General features: G+C 31.9%; 1 protein-coding gene across 1 annotated transcript; it reads left to right on the top strand.

Moving 5' to 3' along the window:
- Positions 1-423: 423 nt before the first annotated feature.
- On the top strand, positions 424-1676 carry LOC143865438 (uncharacterized). The gene is made up of 2 exons (XM_077375817.1): positions 424-806; positions 971-1676. The coding sequence occupies exons 1-2, from the start codon at positions 424-426 to the stop codon at positions 1674-1676; spliced, it is 1089 nt and encodes a 362-aa protein (XP_077231932.1).
- The last annotated feature ends 11925 nt before the right edge of the window (positions 1677-13601 follow it).

Genomic DNA, 13601 nt, shown 5'->3' with positions numbered 1-13601 from the left:
AGGCTGTGCAGGGATTTTGTTTGGGCTGGCAGTGAGAAAGCTAAGAAAGTCCATACGGTGGCTTGGGAAACTATTTGCAGACCTAAGGAAGAAGGTGGTTTCGGTATCCGTAATCTAAGAGACATAAATTCGCCTCTCCAGTGCAAATTACTGTGGAGGCTTATCCAAGACAATAATTCTTTGTGGAGAAAATGGATATTTGCGAAATATATCAAAAACAAGAACATTTGGTCCATGAAAGTTCCCTCCAAACCGTCTTGGGCAGTCCGGAGTATTCTTCGAGCTAGAGAGGTCATCAAAGATAAGACTTGCTACTTAGTTGGGAAAGAAGCTGAAATTGAGCTTTAGACTCAGCCTTGGCATCCGGATGGCGTTTTGGAGCAACTCATCTCTAAGTCTGTGACTGATTATTCTCTCTCCTCGATGAAATGTCTGGGTGAGATTCATTCAAAGGAAGGCTGGAATCCAATTGTCAATAAACCATCTCTCAATCAGGAAAAATCTATTCTCCAGAGGTCGTTGTTTCAGGAGGAAGACGAAAACAGAGCATTCTGGAAGCCTAATATTGATGGTTATTTCTCTGTCAAAAGCGCTTGGAACTCAATTAGGCAGCAAAATGTGGTCGTCCCATGGGCCTCTTCAGTCTGGTTTCCGGGTCATGTTCCAAGGCAAGCTTTGATCACATGGAAAGTTCTTCACATGAAATTGCTTACTAGAGATCATCCGATTTTTTGCAATAGAGTGATGGATGATAGATGTCCTCTCTGTAATTCAGAAAAGGAGACTATAAATCACTTATTCTTCAGGTGTAGCTTCTCAGTTTGGGTCTGGCGTTCTATTTTGTGGCGGTATGGATCTAGAAGAAAACTGAAGAAAACTATCCAGGATGAAGAAGAGTGGTTAAGAATCCATTGTAGAAGTCTCAAAGTTCCACTGCCATGAAAATTGCTTTTGCATCTGCTATCTACAGGTTATGGAGAGAGAGGAATCTGAGAATCTTTGAAAAAAAATCAAATCATAAGACCAGAATTCTCCGCTTCATTCTTGACGATGTATTGACAAGAGTAAATAGTCTAACTCTCTGGGACAGTAATGAAGTGCATAAGGTCGCTGTTGCAAATCACTTTGGATACAAGCTTTCTGTAAAGGAGAAAGAGCTGCAATTCTGTTGTTGGCTTCCGCTTGAATTGGGAGAATTCAAGCTAAATACTGATGCCTCTTTAGTCGATGAAGGAGGAGGGATTGGAGGAATTCTAAGAAACAAGGATGGCGAAATAATTCATGTTTTCTCTAAAAATACTGATGGGGATGAGATCTTCGCCTTGGAAATTCAAGCAATATGTGAAGGAGTGGCCGTTGCAAAATCTCTGGGTATTACTTCTCTTTGGATTGAAGCAGACTCTTCCTTTGCTGTTAACTCTTTCAACAAACGCTCTTTACCTCCGTGGAAAAAAATCCCGTCGATCCAAAGAGCTTGGACTAATCTCGCAGGAATGAAGTGGAGAATCACCCACATCTGGAGAGAGGGCAACATGGCAGCTGATTTTTTGTCCAAGAGAGAGTGCCCCTTTAAAGGCCATTCCACTTCTCAGATGACAGTTCCTGACGAGCTTCTTGCTATTGTAAAATCTGATAGAGAGAGAACAAAGTATCTGCGTCTGAAAAATCGGAACTGATTCTGGCTTCTATGCTGCTCCCGCTCTTCCCCTTTTGTTTCCCATGTTTGGCTGTTTAGGCTCTGTTCCTTATTGTCCTTTTGCCGTTTCGTGGATTGCCATTATGTGGTTTGCCTATTGGGAGTCTGTTCCCCCCTGGCTGGTTTATTGGCCCCCTTGATGTATCTCTTTATTTCTTTAATGATATCTGGTAGGGGTCTTGCCTAACCCCAGCTTAACCATCAAAAAAATAGGGTCTCCTATGTCTAAAAGAATTAGGTTTTATAAAGTTTCTAAATTAAGAAGATTTTTATCTTTTCAATCTTCATCTTTTATCAACTATATCTAAGATTCAATACCATCTCATCCTCAACCGAAAATTTGGCTAAAAGCTCCTTAACACAATCTCGAGGGTTTCCTTTATCTAAAAGATTGATGTTTTATATAGTTTCATAAATAAGAAACTTTCTATTTCTTTCTATTTGTTCAATCTCCATTGTTCATCAACTAAATCTATGATTCAATACCTTCTAATCCAAATCTCAAAACTTGGATAAGCTCTTTGACATAATCTCTAGTCATCAGTATTATTACTGATGACTCCTCTGGTAAGGTTTACACTCGGCTGTAACGTGGGCGCAGATCCTGTTCTTTTTTCCAGATTTTGGGCTCCTTCCCATAGTTTCTATGTCGATTATTTTGAGCCTTCTTTTTGGATCCCTAATTGGTCGAGAGGGTTTTCTTCCATATCTCAAGGGATTGAGTGGCTCCAGTCCTTAATTAGAATGCTCTGGTTTTTGGCCAACAGGGAGTCTGTTCCCTTTGGAAATTTGGGTAATCCTCCGAATGGAAGCTGTTTTTTCTCTTATTTCTCTTGGCTGTTGTTGTGCTGGGAGCTTGTTCCCTTCTTGTTGGCTTTTGAGCCTCCTTAGTTTGTATTTGCTCTTTATTTCAATGAATCTGGTGGGGGTCCTGCCTAACCCAGCTTGCCAACCAAAAAAAAAAAAAAAAGTTTGTAAAAGAATAAACTTTTTATTTTTTCAATCTCCATCCTTCAACAACTAAATCTTAGATTCAATACCCTCTCATTCTCATCTCAAAACTTAGCTAAAAGCTCCTTGACACGATCTCTATGGTTTCCTATGTCTAAAAGATGGATATTTTATAAAGTTTCTAAAATAAGAAACTTTCTATTTTTTTTCAATCTCCATCATTCATCAACTAAATCTAAGATTCAATACCCTCTCGTTCTAATCCCAAAACTTGGTTAAAAGCTCGTTGACATCATCTCTAGGGTTTCAATACCGTAAAAGATGGTCATTCATCCACTAGATATTTGATTAAATACCATCTCATCCTCATCTCAAAACTTGGCTAAAAGCTCCAGGACACCATCTTTAGGGTCTCATATGTCTAAAAGATTGATGTTTTATAAAGTTTCTAAAATAAGAAACTTTCTACTATTTAAATCTCTATCATTTATCAACTAAATCTAAGATTCGATACCGTCTCATCCTCATCTAAAAACTTGGCTAAAAGCTCTTTAACACCATCTCTAGGGTGTCCTATGTCCAAAAAGATGGATTTTTATAAACTTTCTAAAATAAGAAACTTTTTATTTTTCAATATACAAGTTTCATCAACTAAATCTAAGATATAATACCATCTAATCCGCAACTCAAAATTTGGCTAAAAGCTCATTCACAACAACTTTAGGGTATACTAAGGGTAAAAGATTAATGTTTTATAAAGTTTATAAAATAAGAACCTTTCTATTTTTTCAATCTCCATCCTTCATCAACTAAATCTAAGATTCAATACCATCTAATCCTCTATTCAAAACATGGCTAAAAGCTCCTTAACACCATCTCGAGGATTTCTTATTTCTAAAAGATGGATGTTTTATAAAGTTTCTAAAATAAAAAACTTTCTATTTTTCCAATCTCCATCCTTCATCAACTAAATCTAAGATTCAATATCATCTAATCCTCATCTCTAGGAAACTTTTTATTTCTTCAATCTCTATCTTTCAACAACTAAATCTAAGATTCAATACCCTCTCATTCTAATCTCAAAACTTGGCAAAAAACTCCTTGACACCAACTCTAGGGTTTCTTATGTCTAAAAGATGAATGTTTTATAAAGTTTCTAAAATAAGAAGCTTTCTATTTTTTCAATCTTCATCCTTCATCAACTCAATCTAAGATTCAATACCCTCTGATTCTCAACCCAAAATGTGGCTAAAAGTTGGTTGACATCATCTCTAGGGTTTCAATACCATAAAATGTGGTCCTTCATCAACTAAATCTAAGTTTCAATACCATCTCATCCTCACCTCAAAACATGGCTAAAAGCTCCTTGACACCATCTCAAGGGTCTCCTATGGCTAAAAATGGATGTTTTGAAAAGTTTCTAAAATAAGAAACTTTCTATTTTTTCAATCTTCTTACTTTATCAACTAAATCTAAGATTCAATACCATCTCGTCCTGATCTCAAAACTTGGCAAAAAGCTTATTAACACAATCTCGAGGATTTCCTACGTCTAAAAGATGGATGTTTTATAAAGTTTCTTATTCTTTATATTTCTTCAATGTCCATCATTCATCAACTAAATCTAAGATTTAATACTATTTAATCATCATCTCAAAATTTTGCTAAAAGCTCTTTGACACCATCTCTAGGGTTTACTAAGTATAAAAGTTTGATGTTTTATAAAGTTTCTAAAATAAGAAACTTTTTAGTTTTTCAATCTCCATCATTCAACAACTAAAGCTAAGATTCAGTACCCTCTCATTCTCATCTCAAAACTTTGTTAAAAGCTCCTTGACACCATCTCTAAAGTTTTAAATGTCTAAAAGATGGATGTTTTATAAAGTTTCTAAAATAAGAAACTTTCTATTTTTTCAATCTCCATCCTTCATCAGCTAAATCTAAAATTCAATACTATCTCATCATCAATCCAAAACTTGGCTAAAAGCTCATTGACACCATCTATAGGGTCAGCTATGTCTAAACGATGGATGTTATATAAACTTTATAAAATAAGAAACTTTTAATTTTTTAATCTCCATCCTTTATCAACAAAATTCAAGATCCAATACCATCACATCCCCATCTCAAAACTAGACTAAAAGCTCATTCACACCATCTCTAGGATTTCCTATGTCTAAAAGATGGATATTTTATAAAGTTTCTAAAACAAGAAACTTTCTATTTTTTCAATCTCCATCTTTTTCATCAACTAAATCTAAGATTTAAAACCATCTCATCATCATCCCAAAACTTGGCTAAAGTAAGAAACTTTCTATTTTTTCATTCAATATCCTCTATCAACTAAATCTAAGATTCAATACCATCTCATCCTCTTCTCAAAACTTGGCTAAAAGCTTCTTTACACCATATCTAGGGTTTTCTATATCTAAAAGATGGATGTTTTATAAAGTTTCTAAAATAAGAAACTTCGTAATTTTTCAATCTCCATCCTTCATCAACTCAATCTAAGATTCAAAACCTCATCATCAACCCCAAACATAGCTAAAAGCCTCTTGACACCATCTGAAGGGTCTCTTATGTCTAAAAGATGGATGTTTTATAAAGTTTCTAAAATAAGAAACTTTTTATTTTTTCAATCTACATAAATCAAAGATTCAATTCCATCTCATCATCTCAAAACTTGGCTAAAAGCTGTTTGACACGATCTTTAGGATTTCCGATGTGTAAAAGATGGACGTTTTATAAAGTTTATAAAATAAGAAACCTTCTATATTTTCAATTTCCATCCTTTATCAACTTATTCTAAAATTCAATAGCATCTCATCCTCATCTCGAAACTTGGCTAAAAGCTCATTTACACCAACTCTAGGGTTTATTAAGTCTAAAAGATTTATGTTTTATAAAGTTTCTAAAATAAAAAACTTTCTATTTTTTCAACCTCTATCCTTCATCAACAAAATCTAAAATTCAATACCCTCTCATTTTCATCCCAAAACTTGGCTAAAAGCTCGTTGACATCATCTCTAGGGTTTTCCTATGTCTAAAAGATTGATGTTTAATAAAGTTTCTAAAATAAGAAACTTTCTATTTTTTCAATCTTTATCCTTCATCAACTAAATCTAAGATTAAATATCATCTCACCCTCAACCCAAAACTTGGCTAAATGCTCCTTGACACCGTCTCTAGAGTCTCTTATGTAAAAAAGATAGATGTTTAATAAAGTTTCTAAGATAAGAAACATTCTATTTTTTCATTCTCCATCCTTAATGAATCTAAGATTCAATACCATCTCATATTCATCTCAAAACTTGGCTAAAAGCTCCTTGACACCATCTCTAGGGTTTCCTATGTCTAAAAGATGGATGTCTTACAAAGTTTCACAAATAAGAAACTTTCTATTCTTTCAATCATCATCCTTCATCAACTAAATCTAAGATTAAATTTTCTCTCATTCTCATCATAAAACTTGGCTAAAAGCTCGTTGACATCATCTCTAGGGTTTCATATGTCTAAAAGATTGATGTTTTATAAAGTTTCTAAAATAAGAAACTTTTATTTTTCATTCTCCATCCTTCGTCAACTAAATCTAAGATTCAGTATCATCTCATCCTCATACCAAAACATGGCAAAAAGCTCATTCACACCGTCTCTAGGGGCTCTTATGTCTAAAAGATGAAAGTTTTATAAAGTTTCTAAAATAAAACCTTTTTATTTTCTCAATCTCAAGCCTTCATCAACCACGGTTTAAAATACCGGTTTCTGTCCCTGAAAAAAACCGTAATTTCGGTCAAAATTTGTTAAGAAATTGAAAAGAGTATTTATTTAATTTCCAAATTTCGGCCGAAATTTTGTAACAATTTTTTTTTTAAAGTCCCAAATATAAAATTTCGAACCGAAATTTTGAAATTTGGGATTTAGCGAAAAATGAGATTTCTGGAAATTTCGGTTTCGGTCCCAACCGAAATTTGAATATTCGGATTTCGGTAGAAATTTAAAATCATGTCATTAGCTAAATCTAAGATTCAATACCATCTCATCCTCATCTCAAAACTTGGCTAATAGCAACTTCACACCATCTCTAGGGTTTCCAATTTAAAAAAGAAGGATGTCTTATAAAGTTTCGGAAATAAAAAACTTTCTATTTTTTCAATCTCCATCATTCATCAACTAAATCTAAGATTCAATTCCCTCTAATTCTAATCCCAAAACATGGCTAAAACCTCATTGACATCATCTCTATGGTTTCATATGTCTAAAAGATTGATGTTTTATAAAGTTTGCAAAATAAGAAGTTTATATTTTTTCAATCTCCATCATTCCTCAACTAAATCTCAGATTCAAAACAATCTCATCCTCATTTCAAAACTTGGCTAAAAGCTCATTGACATCATCTCTAGGGTTTCTTATGTCTAAAAGATGGATGTATTAAAAAGTCTCTAAAATAAGAAAGTTTCTATTTTTTAAATTTCCATCATTTAACAACTAAATCTAACATTCAATATCAACTCACCCTCATTCCAAAACATGGCTAAAAGCTCCTTAACACCATGTCTAGGGTTTACTAAGTCTAAAAGATTTATGTTTTATATAGTTTCTAAAATAAGAAACTTTCTATTTTTTTAATCTCCATCCTACATCAACTAAATCTAAGATTCAAAACAATCTCATCCTCATTTCAAAACTTGGTTAAAAGCTTCTTGACACTATCTCTACGGTTTCTTACGTCTAAAAGATGGATGTCTTACAAAGTTTCTAAAATATAAAACTTTCTGTTTATTCAATCTCCATCCTTCATCAACCAAATCTAAGATTCTATACAATCTCATCCTTATTTCAAGACTTGGCTAAAATCTCCTTCACACCATCTTTACGGTTTTCTATGTCTAAAAGATGTATATCTTACATAATTTCTAAAATAAAAAACTTTCTATTTTTTCAATTTCCATCCGTTATCAACTAAACCTAAGATTAATTACCCTATCATTCTCATCTCAAAACTTTTTTAAAAGCTCATTGACAACATCTCTAGAGTTTCCTATGTCTGAAAAGATGGATGTTTTATAAAGTTTCAAAAATAAGAAACTTTGTAATTTTTAAATCTCCGTCCTTCATCAAATAAATCTAAGATTAAATACCATCTCATCTTAATCTCAAAACTTAGCTAAAAGCTCATTGACACCATATCTAGGGTTTACTAAGTTTAAAAGATTAATATTTTATAAAGTTTCTAAAATAAGAAACTTTCTATTTTTTCAATCTCCATCCTTTATCAACTAAATCTAAGATTCGATACCATCTCATCCTAATCTCAAAACTTAGCTAAAAGCTCCTTCACACCATCTCTACGGTTTCCTATGTCTAAAAGATGGATATCTTGCAAAGTTTCCAAAATAACAAACTTTCTATTTTTTCATTCTCAATCCTTCATCAACAACATCTAAGATTCAATATCATCTCATCTTCATTCGAAATATGGCTAGAGCTTACTAAGTCTAAAACATTGATGTCTTATAAAGTTTCTAAAATAAGAAACTTTCTATTTTTTGAATCTCCATCCTTCATCAACTAAATCTAAGATTCAATACAATCTCATCCTCATTTCAAAACTTGGCTAAAAGCTCCTTCACACCATCTCTAGGGTTTCCTATGTCTAAAAGATTGATGTCTTACAAAGTTTCTAAAATAAGAAACTTTCTATTTTTTCAATCTCCATCCTTTATCAACTAAATCATAGATTCAATATCATCTCATCTTCATTCCAAAACATGGCTAAAAGCTCCTTGACACCATGTCTACGGTTTACTAAGTCTAAAAGATTGATGTTTTATAAAGTTACTAAAGTAAGACACGTTCTTTTTTTTCATTCTCCATCCTTAATCGACTAAATCTAAGATTCAATACCCTCTCATTCTCATCCCAAAACTTTGCTAAAAGCTCGTTGACATCATGTCTAGGATTTCCTATGTCTAAAAGATGGATGTATTATAAACTTTATATTTTTTCAATCTCCATCCTTTATCAACTAAATCTAAGATTCAATACCATCTTATCCTCATCTCAAAAATTGCCTAAAATCTCCTTGACACCATCTCTAGGGGTTACTAAGACTAAAAGATTGATATTTTATAAAGTTTCTAAAATAAGAAACTTTCTATTTTTTCAATATCTATCATTTATCAATTAAATCTAAGATTCAATACCATCTCATCCTCATCTCAAAACTTGGCTAAAAGCTCCTTCACATCATCTCTAGGATTTCCTATGTTTAAAAGATGGATGTCTTACAAAGATTCTAAAATAAGAAACTTTCTATTTTTTCAATCTTCATCCTTAATCAACTAAAACTAAGATTCAATATCATCTCTTCCTCATTCCAAAACATGGCTAAAAGCTCTTTGACACCATGTCTAGAGTTTACTAAGTCTAAGAGATTGATGTTTTATAAAGTTTCTAAAATAAGAAACTTTCTTTTTTTCAATCTCTATCCTTAATCAACTAAATTTAATATTCAATACCCTCTCATTCTCATCCCAAAACTTGGCTAAAAGCTCGTTGACATCATCTCTTGGGTTTCCTATGTCTAAAAGAAGGATGTTTTTTAAAGTTTCTAAATTAAAAAACTTTTTTTTTCGATATTCATCATTTATCAACTAAATCAATGATTCAATACCATGTCATCCTAATCTTAAAACCCAGCTAAAAGCAGCTTTACAACATATCTAGGGTATCCTATGTCTAAAAGATGGATGTGTTACAAAGTTTCTAAAATTAGAAATTTTTGATTTTTTCAATCTCCATCCTTCATCAACTAAATCTAACATTGAATATCATCTCATCTTCATCTCAAAACTTGGGTAATAGCCCCTTTACACCATCTCTAGGGTCTCCTATCTTTAAAAGATGTATGTTTTATAAAGTTTCTAAAATAAGAAACTTTCTATTTTTTCAATCTTCATCTATTATCAACTAAATCTAAGATTCAATAACATCTCATCCTCATCTCAATACTTGGCTAAAAGCTCCTTGATATCATCTTTAGTGTTTACTGAGTCAAGAAGAAATATATTTTACAAAGTTTCTAAAATAAGAAACTTTCAATTTTTTCAATCTCCATCCTTCATAAACTAAATCTACAGTTTAATATCTTCTCATCCTCGTCTCAAAACTTGGCTCAAATCTCATTGATACCATCTCTAGGATTTCATATGTCAAAAAGATAGATGTTTGATAAAGTTTCTAAAATAAAAAACTTTCTATTTTTTCACTCTCCATCCTTTATCAACTAAATTTAAGATTCAATACCCTCTCATTCGCATCCCAAAACATGGCTAAAAGCTCGTTGACATCATATATAGGGTTTCCTATGTCTAAAATTTGGATATTTTATATTGTTTTTAAAATAAAAAACTTTCTTTTTTTTTCAACCTCCATCCTTCATCAACTAACTCTAAGATTCAAAATCAACTCATTCTCATCTCAAAACCTGGCTAAAAGCTCTTTAACACCATCTCTAAATCAGTTTCTAAAATAAGAAACTTTCAATTTTTTCAATCTACATCCTTCATCAACTAAATCTAAGATTCAATATCATCTCTTCCTCATTTCAAAACACAGCTAAAAGCTCATTGACACTGTCTCTAGGGTCTCATATGTCTAAAAGATGGATGTTTTATAAAGTTTCTAAAATAAGAAACTTTCTATTTTTTCAATCTCCGTCCTTTATCAATTAAATCTCAGATTAAATACCCTCTCATTCTCATCCCAAAACTTGGCTAAAAGCTCGTTGACATCATCTCTAGGATTTCCTATGTCTAAAAGATTGATGTTTTATAAAGTTTCTATTACAAGAAATTTTCTATTTTTTCAATCTTCATCCATAATCAACTAAATCTAAGATTCAATATCATCTCATCCTCATTCTAAAACATGGCTAAAATCTCTTTGACACCATGTATAGAGTTTACTAAGTCTAAAAGATTGTTGTTTTATAAACTTTCTAAAATAAGAAACTTTCTTTTTTCCAATCTCCATCCTTAATCAACTAAATTTAATATTCAATACCCTCTGATTCTCATCCCAAAACTTGGCTAAAAGCTCGTTGACATCATCTCTTGGGTTTCTTATGTCTAAAAGATGGATGTTTTATAAAGTGTCAAAAATAAAAAACTTTCTGTTTTTTCAGTCTCCATCTTTTTTATCAACTAAATCTAAGATTCAATACCATCTCATCCTCATCTCAAAACTCGGCAAAAAGCACCAGGACATCATATTTAGGGTATCTTATGTCTAAAAGATTGATGTTTTATAAAGTTTCTAAAATAAAAAATATTTTATTTTTTCAATCTCCATCCTTATTCAACTAATTCTAAGATTCAAAACCCTCTCATTCCCATCCCAAAACTTGGCTAAACGTTCGTTGACATAATCTCTATGGCTTCCCATGTCTAAAAGATAGATGTTTTATAAAGTTTTTAAAGTAAGAAACTTTGTATTTTTTCAATCTACATCCTTTGTCAACTAAATCTATGATTCAATATCACCTCATCCTCATCGCAAAACATGGCTAAAAGTTCCTCCACGCCATGTCAAGGGTCTCCTATCTATAAAAGATGGATGTTTTATAAATTTTCTAAAATAAGAAACTTTCTATTTTTTCAATCTCCATCCTTCATTAACTAAATCTACAATTCAATATCATCTCATCCTCGTCTCAAAACTTGGCTCAAAGCTCCTTGACACAACCTCTAGGGTTTCCTAAGTCTAAAAGATAGGTGTTGTATAAAGTTTTTAAAATAAGAAACTTTATTTTTTCAATCTCCATCCTTCATCTACTAAATTTAATATTCAATACCCTCTCATTGTCACCCCAGAACATGGCTAAAAGCTCGTTGACATCATCTATAGGGTTTCCTATGTCTAAAAGATGAATGTTTTATAATGTTTTTAAAATAAGAAACATTTTATTTTATCAACCTCCATCCTCCACCAACTAAATCTAAGATTCAATACCATCCAATCCTCATCTCAAAATATGGCTAAAAGCCCCTTGACGCCATCTCTAGGGTTTCCTATGTCGAAAAGATGTATATTTTATAAAGTTTCTAAAATAAGAAATTTTCTATTTTTCAATCTCCATCCTTCACCAACTAAATCTACGATTCAATACCATCTCATCCTCATCTCAAAACTTGGCTAAAAGCCCCTTGATACCATCTCTAGGGTTTCCTATGTTTAAAAGATGGATGTTTTAAAAAGTTTCTAAGGTAAGAAATTTTCTATTTTTTCAGTCTCTATCCTTCATCAACTAAATCTAAGATTCAAAACCATCTCCTCATCATCCTAAAACTAGGTTAAAAGATCATTGACACCATCTCTAGCGTCTCTTATGTCTAAAAGATGGTTGTTTTATAAAGTTTCTAAAATAAGAAACTTTCTATTTTTTCAATCTCCATCCTTTATCAACTAAATTTAATTTTCAATACCATCTCATCCTTATTTCAAAATTTGGTTAGAACCTAATTGACATCATCTCTAGGGTTTCCTATGTCTAAAAGATGAATATTTTATAAAGTTTGTAAAATGTGAAACTTTCAGTATTTTCAATCTCCATCCTTCATCAACTAAATCTAAGATTAAATACCATCTCATATTTATCTCAAAACTTGGGTGAAAGCAACTTTACACCATCTCTAGGGTTTACAAGGTTTAAAAGATTGATGTTTTATAAACCTTCAAAAATAAGAAACTTTATATTTTTTCAATCTCCATCCTTCATCAACTAAATCTACGATTCAATACCCACTCATTCTCAACGTAAAACTTAGCTAAAAGCTTGTTGACATCATCTCTAGGGTTTCCCATGTCTAGAAGATAGATGTTTTATAAAGTTCATAAAATATGAAACTTTCTATTTTTTCAATCTCTATCTTTCATCAACTAAATCTAAGATTTAATATCATCTCTTCCTTATCCCAAAATATATTTAAAAGTCCTTGACACCGTCTCTTGGGTATCTTATGTGTAAAAGATAGATGTTTTATAAAGTTCTTAAAATAAGAAACTTTCTATTTTTCATTTCACAACCTTTATAAACTAAAATCTAAGATTCAATGCCATCTCACCTTATTTCAAAACTTGGCTGAAAGCTCCGTAACACCATCTCTACGGTTTCCTGTGTCTAAATGGTTGATGTATTACAAAGTTTCAAAAATAGAAAACTTTCTATTATTTCAATCTCTATCTTTCATCAACTAAATCTAAGATTCAATACCCTTTTGATCCTCATCCCAAAAATTTGCTAAAAGCACATTTACACCATCTCTAGGGACTCCTATGTCTAAAAGATGGATGTTTTATAAAGTTTCTAAAATAGGAAACATTTTATTTTTTCAATCTCTATCCTTCATCAACTAAATCTAAGATTCAATACCCACTCATCCTCATCCCAAAACTTAGCTAAAAGCTCGTTAACACCATCTCTACAGTTTCCTATGCCTAAAAGATGGATGTTTTCTAAAGTTTCTAAAATAAGAAACTTTCTCTATTTTCAATCTCCATCCTTCTTCAACTAAATCTAAGATTAAATACCATCTCATCCTCATCTCAAAACTTAGCTAAAAGCTCTTTGACACCATCTCTAAGGTTTACTAAGTCTAAAAGATTGATATTTTATAAAGTTTCTAAAATAAGAAACTTTTTATTTTTTCAATCTCCATCCTTCATCAACAAAATCTAAGATTCAATACAATGTCATCCTCATCTCAAAACTTGGCTAAAAGCTCCTTGACACCATCTCTAGGGTTTACTAAGTCAAAAAGATTGATAGTTTATAAAGTACGAAACTTTTTATTTTTTCAATCTCCATCCTTAATCAAGTGAATCTAAGGTTCAATACCATCTCATGCTAACCTCAAAACTTGGCTGAAAGCCCCTTGACACCATCTCTAAGGTTT

This window comes from Tasmannia lanceolata, unplaced genomic scaffold (assembly GCF_043159265.1).
Source record: "Tasmannia lanceolata isolate RefF3 unplaced genomic scaffold, GAP_Taslan_0.1 ptg000079l, whole genome shotgun sequence".
Taxonomy (NCBI): Eukaryota; Viridiplantae; Streptophyta; class Magnoliopsida; order Canellales; family Winteraceae; genus Tasmannia; species Tasmannia lanceolata.
This window is presented reverse-complemented; position numbering and strand designations above follow the sequence as displayed.